This window comes from Hippichthys cyanospilos, chromosome 7 (assembly GCF_059441005.1).
Source record: "Hippichthys cyanospilos isolate Australia breed blue-spotted pipefish chromosome 7, RoL_Hcya_1.0, whole genome shotgun sequence".
NCBI classification, from domain to species: Eukaryota; Metazoa; Chordata; class Actinopteri; order Syngnathiformes; family Syngnathidae; genus Hippichthys; species Hippichthys cyanospilos.
Window position 1 is genome coordinate 23810120 of NC_142375.1, and position 16176 is coordinate 23826295.

General features: G+C 44.1%; 2 protein-coding genes across 2 annotated transcripts; one reads left to right on the forward strand and one right to left on the reverse strand.

The window, feature by feature from the left end:
• Positions 1 to 191: 191 nt before the first annotated feature.
• Positions 192 to 9739, reverse strand: LOC148421707 (ectonucleoside triphosphate diphosphohydrolase 7-like). Its single transcript, XM_088419779.1, has 14 exons — positions 9578 to 9739; positions 8672 to 8755; positions 7734 to 7895; positions 6677 to 6882; positions 6138 to 6288; positions 5727 to 5830; positions 5372 to 5431; positions 5145 to 5293; positions 3884 to 4050; positions 2889 to 3084; positions 2694 to 2813; positions 2525 to 2610; positions 1704 to 1865; positions 192 to 1032 (listed from the first exon to the last, which is right to left on the reverse strand). The coding sequence occupies exons 2-14, from the start codon at positions 8677 to 8679 to the stop codon at positions 816 to 818; spliced, it is 1788 nt and encodes a 595-aa protein (XP_088275905.1). The 5' UTR covers positions 8680 to 8755; positions 9578 to 9739; the 3' UTR covers positions 192 to 815.
• Positions 9740 to 10594: 855 nt separating this feature from the next.
• Positions 10595 to 15098, forward strand: LOC148421708 (mitoferrin-2-like). The gene is made up of 4 exons (XM_088420491.1): positions 10595 to 10991; positions 12825 to 13053; positions 13118 to 13174; positions 13405 to 15098. Exons 1-4 carry the CDS (start codon positions 10662 to 10664, stop codon positions 13938 to 13940), a joined length of 1152 nt encoding a protein of 383 aa, XP_088276617.1. The 5' UTR covers positions 10595 to 10661; the 3' UTR covers positions 13941 to 15098.
• The last annotated feature ends 1078 nt before the right edge of the window (positions 15099 to 16176 follow it).

Here is a 16176-nt window from a genome sequence, read left to right on the forward strand (position 1 = left end):
GAAAAAAAAAAGTTCGAATTGATGGCTTAGTCTGTCAAAGCTAAATCGCAAAAGGTGGTTTTTCCGCGGGTTGCAAAACATAGATAAGCAAATATAAACATGCTGCAAAATAGTTTGTGTTTTAATAGAAATGATTAAAAAATATATATTTGATATTGCAATGATACATTGATTGGAACCAGACACACAAATGATGAAAATAACTTGTTTTATTGGCATGGAATCGTTTGTATTCACATTTGGGTTGTTCACTATTGCACCTCGCCCGCATCCAAACGATAGACAAAAACAAAAAAAATTAAACACTTGACTTTTGACAACAAACACAAAGGAATGTACAAAAAGGAATGTTTTTTGTCCGGGGCGCGCAAAACAGTCAAAGAGTTCACAGCGGCTTTGGATCAAAGCATTTGAGTCGGCCGTCGTGGGCGAATTGTCCGCAAACGACAAATGTGGGGGTGGGCAAACTCAAAACATTCGCAACCAGATACCGAATGTGTTAAACAAAATGTCCGTTTCATGAATTGTTGTTCTTCTATTTCAGTCTTGCATAAAATGTACCAAATTGTTGAATTTAAAAATAACGGTAAATAAATCAAGCGTTGACAGGCTGTGTCACGTCACACTTTCATTTTGAATCAAAGTTTCAATCTTTTTTTTTTTTTTTAATGAATATAAAGTTGAAGGAAAATCACTTATGCAACGTAAACTACAGAAAGGAACGCATGAAGTGGGGCTCCCGCCATTAATTCGTCGCTCGTCACCGCGTGGGATTTTTTTTCAACATGTATAGTGACCCGTTGGGAGGCCAAAGTTCAGGGTATGAGCACCTGGGCCTCGTCGGCCCACAGGGTGTCGAGCGCGTCGGCCTGCCGCTGTTCTCGCTGGTGGATGCGTCTCAGGCGCAGGATGTAGAGCAAAATGGCCAAGACCACCACCAGCAGGCACAGGGAGAACAGGTGGTGGTTGTACACGAAGGAGGACCGCAGCCAGCTGGGGTGGCTCTGGCGCAGCGCCTCCTGCTGGAGGTCCCTAAAAATCAAACGGACCTTGAGCCCCATCCCGCCTCCGAACCTACCTTCGCCAAGCTACCGCCAAAAAAAAATAGGAAGTCATCCATTATGGCTCAAAGCGGCCGTTTTAGTGTCAAATGGCAAAAAATAAATATATATTTTTTTTTCCCCTAAAAAATTTGTAAAAATGGGACAATAGCAAAAGTAACTTCGCTGAATATTTATATATTCGTGAAATTTATCACGTCATTATTAAAGTATTATGACTTTTGAAGACATTTGCATTATGGGAGCCCGGGTTAAGCCAAGCATCAGAACCATTGAAAGGCTTGCAAATGGAATAAGACGGCGGCGAGCGCCGCCAAGTGATTTTGGGGCGTCAAGGCAAAAATTTCCATTGCCCCGTTGGCGAGTAGCCGTTGAAAGGATTCGTGCGAAAATCGATGCAAATCCATGATAAAACATCGGGTGATCAATCTGTCCAAAATTGACAATGGCGGTAAATGAAGCCGACATGACTAGATTTGACACCCACCTATAGGGCGACGTATTGAAAGCTGTCATGTTTTGACAAGAATTTCAGCCTCCTAGGATTTTTTCTGATGCATTTTCTTTGATATTCAACCCCCGAAGCCATTGACGAGCCAACGACATCGATTCAACTTGAGTTTTTTTCCGAGGATTTTGTACCTGAGTGGCAAGAATCGAGTCTTGTACAAGATGGCCCCCAGCGTCCACTGCACCTCCTTGTCAAAGACCAGCTGGGCCGTCCTCAGGTTGCCGTAGTCGGCGGGGAAGCGGAAGCCGGCGTGCAAAACCTCAAACATCCACGCCGACTTGAAGCATTGATACCTGGGAAAAAAAAAAAAAAAAAAAAAAAAAAGGCACATTTGAATAAAGCGGGCATTAGCCTTTGCCCTCTTTGATTGCCGTGGGAAAATGAAGCTTCATGAAGTGTTTGTCGTTACGCCGCTAGATGGTGTGCTTGGTTTGGAAATAAATGCTAGTGGCAGGTGCTTCACCAAGCTTCATTTGGCCATCAATCAGGTGGAGTTTGTTGCAACAAATGAGGTTTTTTGAAAATTGCTATTTCTTTTGCATAACGATGTGAAAACGAAGCTTTGTGAAGCATTGGCATTTTTTTTTTCACTTCTCTAGGCGCTGCTCTTGGTTTAGAGAGTGGTCCTAAAATATCACGGGTGCATCATGAAGCTTCATTTGACCATCATCACTATCACTACGATTTGCTATTTACTCTCCCTGATAATAAAGTTTCATGAAGCACTGAACTTTTTTAACTCCTCTAGATGGTGCTCTTGGTTTCGTCATTTCCGCTGCCTCTTTGAATCAAGAGTTCCATCTACAGGAGTCAAAAAGGTGCTTCAAACAGGTGCTTCAGGAAGCTTCGTTTGGCCATCACTATCGCTGTAAAATGAGTTTTGTCTTTTCAAGTGCCATTTGCTCTCCTTCCTCAACCGGATTTAAAAACAAAACAAAAACCCATTACGAACTTGAGCCTGTCCACGTCGGCCTGCTGGGAGAAGAGCTTCTTGTCCAGGCGCTGTTTCAGCGTCGACCACTTGGTGGCGCAGAAGTCCTACGTCGGCGCCGCAAAGACAGCGGAGAAGCGTAAGCGTGATGGTGGCTTTTCTTTCCATAAAGCAGACGGCGCGTCGCTACCGTGGCGGCCCTGGAATATTTGTCGCTGTCGTACTGTCCGCCCATGCGCAGCACGTCCTCCATGCAGTAGTAAAACTCGGAAAAGCCGTAGAACTCGCTGTTGCTGAAGTTGATGGGCGCCTAAAAAGGGGGAAAAGAATAATGGCGCCGGAGCACCGAAATACTCGAGCGCGGCCCGGAAAACGACGTAAGCACCCTGTAGACGGCGCCCGCCGCCGTCACGGTCCCGTTGCGGAGGCCCAGGAAGGGTCGGACGGCCTCCCGGCAGCGGGTCCAGTCCCCGCGGCCTCTCAGGTACACGCTGCGGTTGTCCCGGACCAGCGTGTCCGACAGGGCCAAGGGCAGGCACGGGTCCGGGTAGGGCTTGTCCTCGCTCAGGCCCGTCGACGACCTGCGCCAAATCGGCGGGCTTCTTTAACGCCGCCCGCTTCGTTCGAGCTCGAGCCCGTTACGTCGACGCGGCCGCGCGGTCCCATTGGGTGACCCCGATCCGTCGATTCCATCGAACGGTCCGTCAGATGCTCATTTTCTTTATCGTGTGGTGCTAAACATTTTTCTCCTCTTTGCGTCCCTATTAGTGTTTACGATAAATTGAATCTTACACAAGTAGGGCTCTCACTAGCGAATTTTTTCTCAAAACGATTATTCTTTGGAATATTCCAGCGAATAATCCACTAGGCGTTTTTCGTAGTGTGTAGTTTACATCTCAATTATTGTTGTTTATTTACAATTAACTTTTTACATTTGCCATAAACAAGAATTGGGACATAAATCGTTTCATGAATACACTATAAAAAACGTCAAATTTGAGCAGATTATTTGATGCAATATTCAAAAGAATAATAACGTGATTAAAAACCCTAAAGGAGATTACAAGAAAAGGCTAACTTGATGACTAAAAAGTTCAATCATAAAATAGCCAAGTATATCAATGAAACCTTCCAAGCAGGGCTCTCTCACTGTTGAATATTTTTAGAAATGAATATTGTATTGACTATTCTTATCCGGTAATTGAATGTAAAAAAAACATTAACGTGTATTACAAATTGAAGCACCAATTATAACTTCTGAAAAAAAAAAATAATTCTTTGATGGTCCAAATCCAATATTGTATTTTTAATGACGGAAGTCAAACTTTGCGACGTTTGCGCTCGAAAGGGGTTATTTGGAGGGCGCTCGGCGCACGGTACCCGTCGCGGTCCAGCGTGGCGTTGAGGAGGCGTTGGTCGTAGCGCTTTCGGGCCATGTTGCCGCCGAAGCCCAGGAAGGTGGTAACGTAGACGCGGTAGACGTGCTGCGTGCGCTCCACGTCGCAGCCCAGGTTGAACTCGGCCAGGACGCTCTTGGCCGCCTCCTCCTGAAGCGCCGCCATGCCGTTAGCTAGCTTAGCTCATTAGCATTAACGCTAGTGGTACAGCGGTCAATTATTTCATTACATCGCTAGCTATAGCATTTAGCTAAGTGGTTATGTGCCGAAAGTAGTTGTCTGCGGTATTTAGTTAATTGCCACGGTTATTCAATTGGTTATTTAGTTAGTGACCGTAGCTGGCTAGTTCCTTTATAACTTTCTTTTCTTACTTTAGCTAGATGGCTTAGCTTAGCTTAGCTCGTTTTTATTAAATTGCCGTTTTCGTCGCGGTAAATACTGACAGTAGCTAGTTTGCTAGTTGTAGCATTTAGCTAAGCGGTTCGTTGGTTAAAGTAGTCAGCTGCAGTATTTGGTCAATTATCATAGTTAGTTCGTTAGTTTTCTCGTTAATCGTTAATCACTCGTTTGTATTTTCAATTGTTTTTAGTCACGTTAAATAAAATGGTTGGTGACTAGCTATTTTGCGAATTATAGCCTTAAGCTAAGCAGTTAGTTGGTTAAAAGTTGTTAGCTGCAGTATTTAGTTAATTATCATAGTTCATCTCTTGGTCACTTGTGTTTTTCGTTGTTTTTAGTCACGGTAAATAAAATAGTTGGTGATGGGCTATTTTTCTAGTGAAAGCAGTTAGTTGGTTAAGGTAGTTAGCTGTAATATTTGGTTAATTGTCATAGCTAGTTAATTTCTAAATCTTTTTGTATTTTTATTGTTGTTTTCAGTCACAGTAAATAAAATAGTTGGTGACATGAGCTATTTTGCTTAGTTTGTTAGTCGGTTGAAGTAGTTTGCTGTACTATTTGGTTCATTATTATAGTTGGTGGCGGTAGCTAGTTGATTTCTTAAATCGCTCACTTTTGTTTTTTATTGTTGTTTTTAGTCAGAGTAAATAATATCGTTGGCGACGGTAGCTAGTTTGCTAGTTGCGGCATTTAGCTAAGCAGTTGGTTGGTTAAAGAAGTTAGCTGCAGTATTTGGTTCATTTTTATAGTATCGGTGGTTTACGGCGGTTATCGGTTCCATGCAGCTTGGCGAGCCGGTTTGTAGGCCGGTTACACGAACTCAACGAGCGGTGGCAGAGTCCCACCTCTTGCGGCGAGCTGAAGCCGATGGCGCCGGGCACCTCGTAGGCGATCTGCAGCGAAGCGCCGCCCATGTCCATGATGCCCACGGTGCGGCGGCGGCTGATTGGCCGCTGGTGCTGCGAGCCGGTGGTCACCTCCACCGTGGCGTCCTCTGTGCCGCGCAAAAGTACGCCCGGGTTAGTTTTCAGTTCTCGGGTGTTCAGCGTTCACACGCCGACGCCGCCCTCACCGTCGTCGGCGTGATCGAAGCGCCCCAAAACGAAGTTGATGCCGATCCACGCGTAGACGCCTTTTAAACAAACGGAAAAAAACGTGTTTGCGTTTCCCTGCTTATGCACTACCGCTAAAAACAATCCCGTTATTCAGATTCAGAAATTGGATCTTTCTGGAATCCACGAATGTGCCACAAGATGGCGCCAAACCTTGCCTTATTTTAAAACAAAAGGTTTTCTGCAGTCAATAATTGGTGCCCCAAAACAATTGCAACAGTTTGGCACCAATTTGGTGCCTAAGATTTGTGCAAAACATAAATTGCAGTTTTTCATGTTACCCCCAAAACAGGAAACAAAACCCTATTGGCCTACCTTCTTGTTTCCCCGAAATGACCTCTGCATGAGAGCGGGAAAACAGGAAGTCAAAGTCCAGAGGAACGTCGCTCACCAAGTCATCCAAGATGGCTGCCTGCTGGCTGCGAAAAAAACAACTCAAAACAGGTGTCTAACTGACAAATTGTCTAACTTCACCCATTTTACTTCCGTTTTCAGACAGAAAAACAGGAAACAATGTTTTGCGTTACAGTAATTCCTTTGCAAAATATCGTATGCCTTTAAGTTTTACGAGGATGCGTATTACGATATTTTGCAAAGGAATTACTGAGACGCAATTTCGCAAAAAATGGTTTCCCGTTCCAAATAAATTGCGCTCAATTCGAAAAGAAAGCGCTTGAACCATACCTGCAGAAACCCTGTTAAAATTTCACCTTGAGAATGAAATACCTGTCGGGCAGCAACCTCATGCCGGCGGTGCAGAGGATGTAAAGCGGGGTCTCCTTGTGTTTCTTCTGGGGGACGTGGGCGGCGGCGAAGCTGAGAAGAGGATACAGGTAATCGCTGGCGCTCGTCGGAGAGGTCGCCAGCGAGGAGATACCTGGGCGGGAAAACGGACAATCGTTGCGCCTCTTTCGCAGCTCCGCTTCTGCCGTGCGCCGTTGACGCGCTTCGCCGCCTCGTTTCGTTTTTTTATTTATTTATTTTTGCCGGTTTGAATTTTGAGGGCAATTGCGAATTGTGCGGAGAGGGGTTTTCTGCCTTGAAACATAAAGGAAAAAAAATACAAATAATTTCAACAAAAATGTAAACGTCCCGAAATGTTTTTCGGGTCTCGCTCGTTACAATTATCAGCACATTTAAACTTATTAAAACAGCCTTTACATTATAATGTATCGGAACATCAAAATGACGAGCACAAAATCGACGGAAGACCAAATTGGAACGAATTAAAAACGGATCGATTTCGGCGCCGGACCACAACTGACCCGGTTTGATCTTCTTGACTACGGGCTGGCGGTCCAGGTCCCTCATCTGTCGGATGTCCAGCAAGGTGTGGGGGTTTCCGGTATGGGGGGGCCAGTAGTAGACAAAGACGCGAGAGCCGCTGCTGCCGCAGTCCACCACCACGCCGTAGTTGAGCGCCGCGTCCTGCACGTCCGTGGCTTCCATGGACTCCGCGCTGGAGAGGTACCTGCACCAAGCCCGGGAGGCCATCGTCAAATCGGGGGAGGTGGGCAACTTATCCCCCCCCCCCCCCCCTCCCCCTCCGACGTTAGTCGGAACCCCGCCCCCTTTCCGTCAGACATTGTAATGCTCAGTGTATTTTTGCCCAACTTCCGCCATTGCTAAAGGGTCCGTCGTTCGTCAGGCGCCGACCTACTTCTGTCTGCACTTACACTAATTATTTTTTACTGTTTTAGTACTGAAACAACGGTAACACCATGTCGGCGGTTCTACAGTTACACAGCGATTCAGACACATCGCAGTAATATAAGTGTAACACGAAAACAAAGCCGAGCTATACTACACCATCAGGATTATCTGAGGGAATGCAATTGGCAATCGTGTCCACCAGATGGCATTATCCTGCTTTCCATGACACTCAAATGGTGGATGTCGGTTCTCATTCACACGTGCTTGCCCTACAACTGTAAAAGACGGTTTCATGAGCTGGCTGACACACATCTGACGTAATGACGTAACTTTAAAACAACAATTTACTATTCCCTTTTAATACTGTCTAAAATTAGTACAAGCACAACATCACTATCAAGCATAAAACATAAGTTCTTCATATATTAAAAAAAAAAAAAATCAGCTCCTTTGCACCTTTCAGAAATGCGATCATTTGGATTACATTGGTTTCCGGGCCAGACCCGGCCCGCGGGCCGTACGTTTGACACCACCGCAGTAAATGGATGGATGCCGCTGTCCCTTTAAGACGGGAACCCTGAGAAAAAAACCACCTGGGCTTCTTCTGTGATATCTTATCAGTTGTGTTTGCTGACCCCCGGGACAAGGTGAAGCCAGTGGTCTACTCACTTGCTGAAGCGGGTCCCGTGTGGTCTGCGGGGGCCTCGCAGGAACCTCTGCTGGGTTCCCAGGAGAAGCAGGAAGGAGGCGGCCAGTAGCAGCAGCAGCAGCAGCTTCTGCCTGGGGGCCACGCCGCAGTACCAGGACGCCGGCAGGAACCACAACGTGATCCTAGGTGCACAAAGGTGCTTCGCTAACTAAATTGATTACTTTATGACTGAAATAATCAATTACTTTAGTACTTTTAGAAGTTAAAATACCAGTGTTTTTAGTAAAATAATTGATTACTTTGGCACCTATCAAAGTATTCACTATTTTTAGTAACTAATTCATTAAACTAAGCAAATGGTATTGGTGTTTTAGTACCTTCATTTAAAGGGACAGTGTGTAAGATTTAGACCGTTTTTCATTACGGCCAGCAGAAGGTGCCGCAGGTGTGGCGTTTACCATTGTCCGTAGCCATAACAAACATGGCCGCCGCCGGAGAAGTGCCACCCAAGCACGTAATATCATTGAATGATAACTAGACCTATGATTATATTTAAAACATCCTGTTGGTCATTAAGAACACATCCATTTGCAGGTTTTTGAAATTTACAATCATTTAATTTATTCCTTTTGAATGAAAACAAGGTATAAATCTTACACACTGTGCCTTTAAGCGCTATATACACTAGTTAATTTAAGGGGAAAAAACTGCTTAAATAAAGGCTTTGCTGTAAGTGATGAGATTCAGATTTTTTTTCTTATAACAATGTCTACCATCAAACCTGTTTATTACTTTTTTATAAATAGCCTTTGCTGGCCAGGTCGAAATGTATTTTTAGCATACGCTGTGGACCGCAAACGTGTGGATTGCGCGACATAAATTGCCCCCAGAGCGTAGTTTGCACACCTTCTTGAGTAGAAATTGTTTTTTAATATATATTTATATATAAGAGCATTACCGTGCCATATGTCCACCACGCGGGCTTGCTGAAGCACACAGTCGTCACCTCATGATCGCAGCGGATCCCGCAAACAACTCTGGTCTGTGTTGAAAAACGTTTTAATGCACAAAACATAAGAATTTTCCACAGCGGGGTTCAAACGTGTGTTATCCAGAGATGGGATGTCCAGTTACCCCTGAGGGCCACATACTAAAGGGTAAAAATGGCAATGGCATCTTTAAAAAAAAAAAAAAAAAAAACTCAAGCAAGCTTAAAAAAGTGACACTGTCCTTAATGTAGTTATTTTTAAAACAAAATGAGTAAGGCTTTCTGGTAAAAGCGATTAGGAATTTTGTTGTCATAATACTAACGCTGCCAACTGTCAAACTTGTTTACTACCTTTTTAAATAGCCTTGAGGGCCATGCCAAATTGTATTTTAGGGTAGGCTGTGGGCTGTTAAAATGTAAACAGAGGGCCACAACTGGCCCCCGGCTCATAGTTTGGACACCGCTGGTTTTATCAGTCTTTTATCAGTGAAAATGGCTTCATCTCTACTTTGCGGATTTTGGTTACTGCGGGTATTTTTGGAAACGTAGCTCCGCGACAGACGAGGGAATTCTAACACTGTATTAAGATGATTATTTCAAGTATTATAGGCCACAACATGTGGCTCGTAACAGTAGTTTAATAATAATTGACTCGATCGTGTATCAATGTTGATTATATATTACTGCATGAACGTTGACACGTATTCTCTTTCACATAAAATATGAATAATAAAACATCCAGTCGGCGTTTTGATTTAGTTATATACAGGAAGCTCGTTTGGAAAAAAAACGCGTAGTAAATCATTTAAAAGGTACGTCCAATAGTGAAGCTTCGCGTTCCAAATCCATATGGTGCACGATGTCGTTTAAACCTACCGGAAGAAGCCGATTCTTTGCCGTGACAGTTCAGAGTGACAATTGTCGTTCCCTCGACAGAAATTGTTACCAAAAATTGACTTTGTGGACTGAGGCGATTAAACGACAATCGTGTACTCCAAGGAGGCGACAAAGAGAGATATCCGTACAAGAAGCCGAACGTTCTACTTCCGGTCGGCATTACGTCACAATGTGGGTGGACGAGTTTCAGTTGCATTCACTGGCTGTAGGGAAAAACAAACGCAAAGTACATCGTTGTCCCATTGTACGTCAAATCCTGTATTATCCCTTTTATTGTCAGTGTATGAATTATTTTGGATATAAATATTAATATGAATTTTATGTGGTTTACCTTTTGTGTTTATGTTCTACAGTAAGGCAAGGGGGCTTCCATTAGTAGCGAATTTTTTACCAGCAAGTCACAAAATTATGATTTCAAAAGTATTCAAGCGGCGTCAAGTCAAATTATTTTACAAACTGCACCAAATTGTAACGTATATATTTACTTGACATAGTTTATCGCACGTGTCTTTCCGGAAGAAAGCACACCGGCCAATGAAATGGGCTCAAATGATTGGCTGTTATAATACCCAATCACCTGATAGACATTCACGGTACGTCATTAAACATGTCCCGCCCAGCGTAAAGTTTGCAGTGGTTTGCTGGCCGTTATAACGCATGATAAATATGCAATTACGAGAGGTAAAATTTGATTTGATTGATAATCACGATACGCAAAAAAAAAAAAAAAAGATGTCCCGCCCCGCCTAACGTTTTCTGCAGGTTGTGGTATAAATGAAACGGTCTGTAAATTGATTGGCTGTCCTAATATCCAATCATCAGATATATATTTACGGTACGTCATCACAAATGTCCCGCCTAGCTTTAGCAAACGTTTCCTGTCGTATGCGGGCCAATAAAACGGGCTATAAATGATTGGCTGTCCCAATCTCCAATCATCTTAACGACAAATTAGGTGACGTCGCCCCAAATGTCCCGCCCACCTTATCTAAGACTTCCCGGAGTAAACGACCCGCCAAGTGACTGACCGGTAGTGGCGGGGGTCGTCCGGACCGATCTCGTAATGGAAGCGGGCGGCTTCGTGTCCCGGCGCGCGTCGCTGGACACGCCGGGCGTCGACAACCGCGTCGCGGGCGTCGCAGCCGGAACAGACGTTCGATGGCTGGGCGGCAAACTCCTGGGCACCGCGGGAGATAGGATTTTCCCCTCGAGGGTGTCCGGGGAGCAGGACTATTCCCCGGTGTTGCGCCGAGCCACCCCGGAGCGCTCGCCCGAGGCAGACGTGGACTATGAGGGGCTCCCCCAGGGAGCCACCACCGGTACCCACATGCTCGCAGGAGCCGTGGCTGGAATTATGGAGCACTGCCTCATGTACCCCATCGACTGCGTCAAGGTATTACGTCACGCAGCCTCCCAGTTTGCTCAAGTTTTGAACGGCGCGCTAGGCCGCGACGTGACCCTCAAACTCGGCCGCTCACAAGCTAGCACGCTTGCTCGTAACCTTGCTGTCGGATATGAGAGCTAGCTAGCGGTTTGCCACGCTGAAACTCAAGGATTGGGAAATTTAGACATTTATTTGTCGAGCCTTAGCGTTAAATCTGTCATGTGAAATGTAGTCGAAACTGCGACAATTTCCCTATCCGTAAACTCTTTGACAGCTGAGTTAGCAAAGTATGCTAGCGTGGGTCCATTGTCGGATAGGCAATAAATCAACTGTTTCCTTCGTTTATCGTTGTGCGACTTTAGCTAAATTTCGTGTAACTTTAAATTCAAGTTGCAAGGAGACAACTTTTACTTTTCTTTGGATAATATAGTCGAATAAAGCCATGAAAATTTAAGCTTGCAATCGTTGCATTTAGTATCCTATAAGATGACGCAAGGACTTACGTAACCGTGGAAGTTTATAAATTATGACGTGTGCGTGTCTGGACTTTTTACAATGAAGACACTCAACTTTTACGATCTTCAATAATCAACCATACTAGCCTGTAAAATTCAATCTGCTGATAGCTTCGTTTTCTTCCAGTGAAAGTTGAATTGCTCCACAAAGCCAACTTCCTTCTAGTATTTGCATCAAATACAATAGAGCTGTCCAAATTCACTAATTCATTGACGAATAATACATCGTCAAATCATTGACACATTGCTACATTATTTAACTTCCAATCAAAACTTTGAATTATTGGGGGAGGAATGATGACCGAGGCATATTTGAATGAGTTTCGAGATGGTTGGTAAGTATATCAATTCATAAGGTTCATGATCTCATCGCTTTTCATCCTTCACACTGCCGCGGGCAAATAAGATTTGACTAAATGTGGACTACAAGGGAAATGCAGTCTTGCTACAGGCAAAACGCCGCCGCTTGTGTCCGTGTGGCATCGCTATAATCGAGAAAAACTTTGCTTTAAAAGACTCAACCCGTTGCACTTCTACCAAAGTACCTAATCAAAACATCATGGCACAATGTTGCAAAAAAAAATACCTCATTTATTTACGAGCAATAATATGAAATGAACTTAACTCTTCTTGGTATTGAGTAAATAAAAAAGACCCTTAAGTGAATAGCTTTGATTAGAAAACCACTGGGAATGAATTCACTCCTAGTTTATGGTGTGAAATGAAATCCATTTTTACGAGTACTATTTACACCTTTATAGTTCTTGTAATTTTCATATATTTATTCAACTTGAATTGAATTCATTCTCTCGTTTTTATTTAAAGCTAACCCGTATTAAAAAGACAATTATTATTAATTCCGATTGAATAATATTGCTTTTAATCTGTTGACTTGTTCTAATTGAGTAACTGGAATAAAATCAATCTTTTGACGTGCTTTTAGCGGAGAAATGTCCATCCGCATTCTTGTGGATGTGGAGCACACTCAGGATGACTGGACGCTTTCCACCCTAGCTCCGCCTTCTTTTTCCCCGAATGAGAGAGCGGGAATTTCCACAGCGACATCCGGGACGTTTACACTTGCCCATTAGAACCTTTGATGATTGCGACATCTTTTGTAGCCGGGACAAAAGTCCGCGCGTGACACACGGCTGGACACATGAAAGAAGTCGCTGACTGCTTGGCGGATGTTATTGTTTTAAAATCCAATCAGGAAATCACTGGCAGAAACTGATACGCCGGCCCCTTTCCAATAATTTCACGCGCCTCCTGCTGCGCCTTTTTTCACGAGCTTTTTTCTTTTTTTTTTTTTTAAATCTCCCGTTAGACTCGCATGCAGAGCTTGCGTCCCGAGCCCAGCGCCCGCTACCGCGGCGTGACGGACGCCCTGCGCCAGATGGTGCGCACGGAGGGCGTGTGGCGACCCATCCGCGGCGTCAACGTGCTGGCGGTGGGCGCCGGCCCCGCCCACGCCCTCTACTTCGCCTGTTACGAGCGCATCAAGTTCACGCTGAGCGACGCCATCCACCCCGGCGCTAACAGCCACTTTGCCAACGGTCGGCGCGCGCTCCGCTTGCTCGAGCGTGTGCGCGTGTGAGACTCGAACGTGTTTTTGTGCAGGAGTGGCAGGCTGCGTGGCCACCGTCATCCATGACGCCATGATGAACCCGGCTGAAGGTAAGCGCACACTCTCAACTTCCTAACTGAATCCACTTTTTTTGCCACTGTAACCGATTATTCGGATGACTTTAGGCCTTTTCAAAATGGGGGGGGGGGGGGGGGGGGGTTGTTGTATTGTTTTTGTTTTGCAAAACTTCTCAACGGGCTTAAATAAAATGACTGGGCTGAACGGCATCAGTCACTCCCGACGCGAGGGAGACACGCTGAAGACGCCTTTTGTCTTCCAGTGGTGAAGCAGCGCATCCAGATGTTCGGCTCGCCGTACCGCGGCGCGCTGGACTGCGCGGGCGCCACGCTTCGGCGGGAGGGCCCGGCGGCCTTCTACCGCAGCTACACCACGCAGCTGACCATGAACGTGCCCTTCCAGGCGCTCCACTTCATCACCTACGAGTACCTGCAGGAGGCGCTCAACCCGCACAGACACTACCGACCCGCCTCGCACATGCTGTCGGGGGCGCTGGCCGGCGCGCTGGCCGCCGCCGCCACCACGCCGCTGGACGTCTGCAAGACGCTGCTCAACACGCAGGAGGCGGCCGTGGCGCGCGTCCTCCCGGCCCCGTCGGCCCGCGTCTCGGGCCTGGCCGGGGCCTTTCGGACGGTGTATCGCGCCGGCGGCGCCGCCGCCTTCTTCAAAGGCGTGCGGGCCCGCGTCATTTACCAGATGCCCTCCACCGCCATCAGCTGGTCCGTCTACGAATTCTTCAAGTACGTCATCACCGAGCGGCGGCACGAGAGGCGCCTGCGCGCCGACGCCGACAAATGAGCCCGAGCTCTTCCGTTTCAAGTCGTGTCCGCTTTCCGAACGCTACGCGGGGCGGGCTGCGAACCGCCACAAAATCACCTGAAATCATAGCCCCTGCTAATTTACCCTGAACGTTAATTGCAAACGTAATAGCTCACTTAATCTTGCGCGTTTTGTTCGCATCGCTCAGGAATTCCATCAACATCAATGCGCATTTAATCCAGACACGTAAACAAATACACATATGAAGGAAAAAATACACATTTCTGTGTGTATAAATACATATACTATATGAATATATTTACACATACAGTATATGTGTGTTGGGAGTACTGAAGTAATCTAATAAGTTTAATGGTTGCTAATGGTACAAAGGCAATGTATTACTTTAGTTACTAAAGTAATAGTCTTTAGTAATCAGATACTTGGGTGATAAGTATTAAAGTAATCCATTTCTATAAGTACTTTAAGTAATCAAGCTCATAATTACCAGTAAGTTATAAAGTTATTGATTACTTCGGCACTCAAGTCATCAATTTGCTTCAGGTACTTTTTCAGTGATGACTTAAGGCATTTGAGTAGACAATTACTGAAGTAATGGATTACTAAAAGTACTATACAAATGTGCATTTTAAGTACTCAAGTAATCATTTAAGTCCTTAAGTAGATGACTAAAATACTTGACTTGAATGTGATTAAGTACCTAACAACACTTGCTACTGAACTTTTTTTTTTTTTTTACTGGAGTTATTTTGGAAAGGACAGAGCTAAAATCTATATTGACCCCGTAGATTCACCACAGAAATGAGCTTTCTTTTCATATCTATATTAGCATCTCTGGCTAAGGTCCAAATAAATCTCCAGGTTTGCCTTCTGTCAGCCGCCACAGCCAAACGCACAAGTCTACATATTGTACTCATAATGATCATAAATACACTATATTAAAAAAAAAAAAAAGGCTTCAAGCTAACTTGGGTTTTCCTGTGCTGTGCGCCAGGAAGATTTTGTTCTGCTTTGAAAAGCAAAGAACAAAAAAAGAAAACTGGTTGTGTGGGTTGTCATAAATGTGAAAAGGAAAACAAAGCGACTTGTTTATTTTTGTTTGAGTGTAAATAAAGTCGCAGAAAGGCAGCTCCTCGCAGAAGCAGGGTCTTCTCTTGACTGCCCCGCTCACACTAACTTGTCCATGACTCGTTTTTTGGCCTTCCTGACTTGTGTCTGTCTTTTTTTTTTTTTTACAATTTATCTGAACTTAAACTGACAAATTCTTCAACGTAATATCTCAGAAATCAAAAGTGTAATCTGTTGATATAGCACGTTGTTATAATAAACGGCCTGCGGCCCTGTTCTGGCCCGCAAATGCGTTTAATCTGGCCAGAGAAATGATTTGGTTAAAAATGTACCGATCTTTTTTCAATAAATGAAAATTTGAAATTTTTTATGATTAATTGTGAATTTGCACTGTTTTTGGACAGTAACAAAAAAGATGAATACATTTTAAATTGTTTTAAAGTTATATGAATGCATACATGATTCTAGTAGTATAATTTAAAAAATAGAAGTATTTAAAGTAAGGTGAGTGGCTTTAAAAAGTTATGTAAAAAAAAATAGAAAACATGAAAATAGTACGTTAAAAAGCATATAAAATGAGAAAAATATAAATGACAAAACAATACATAACATTTTTGTAAAACTATGAAATTCACAAAAAAATGACATATATACAAGTTTGGCCCTACGCTAGCGATGTGAGTTTTGTGGCACTCGGGTGCATAATCGGAAATTATTTCACGTTCAAAATGCTCATAAATAAATCGAAGTTTTGCTTTATATTCGTGTAGGACTCATGTTTGATCGGCAGAGGGCGGTGTTGTACGACAATACACGTCACAAGCAGCCAATTTAGTCAATCTTTTTTTCTTAAACTACATTACCCAGAACGCCCTGCTTTCCCACAAGTCATCTCACTTGCACGTGCAGGTAAGGCTTCGTTTTTTCCCAACATAATATCATCTTATTTCAAGCAGTGTACTCAATAAATGTTCCATAAAACACTGAATTTGTCGCCATAACTTTGAAAACCAGGACAAAAAGCCGAAATGTGGTTGAACGCAAGCCGATCGTCATTAATAAAATGGTGCGAAGAAAAAAGAACAATATGAGGAAGAAATAGGCCAATATCAACATACATGAAATGGTTCGGTTCAATGTTTAAAAATGACTTTTGTGTCAAAAACATTTGTGACTTTTAAGAGCC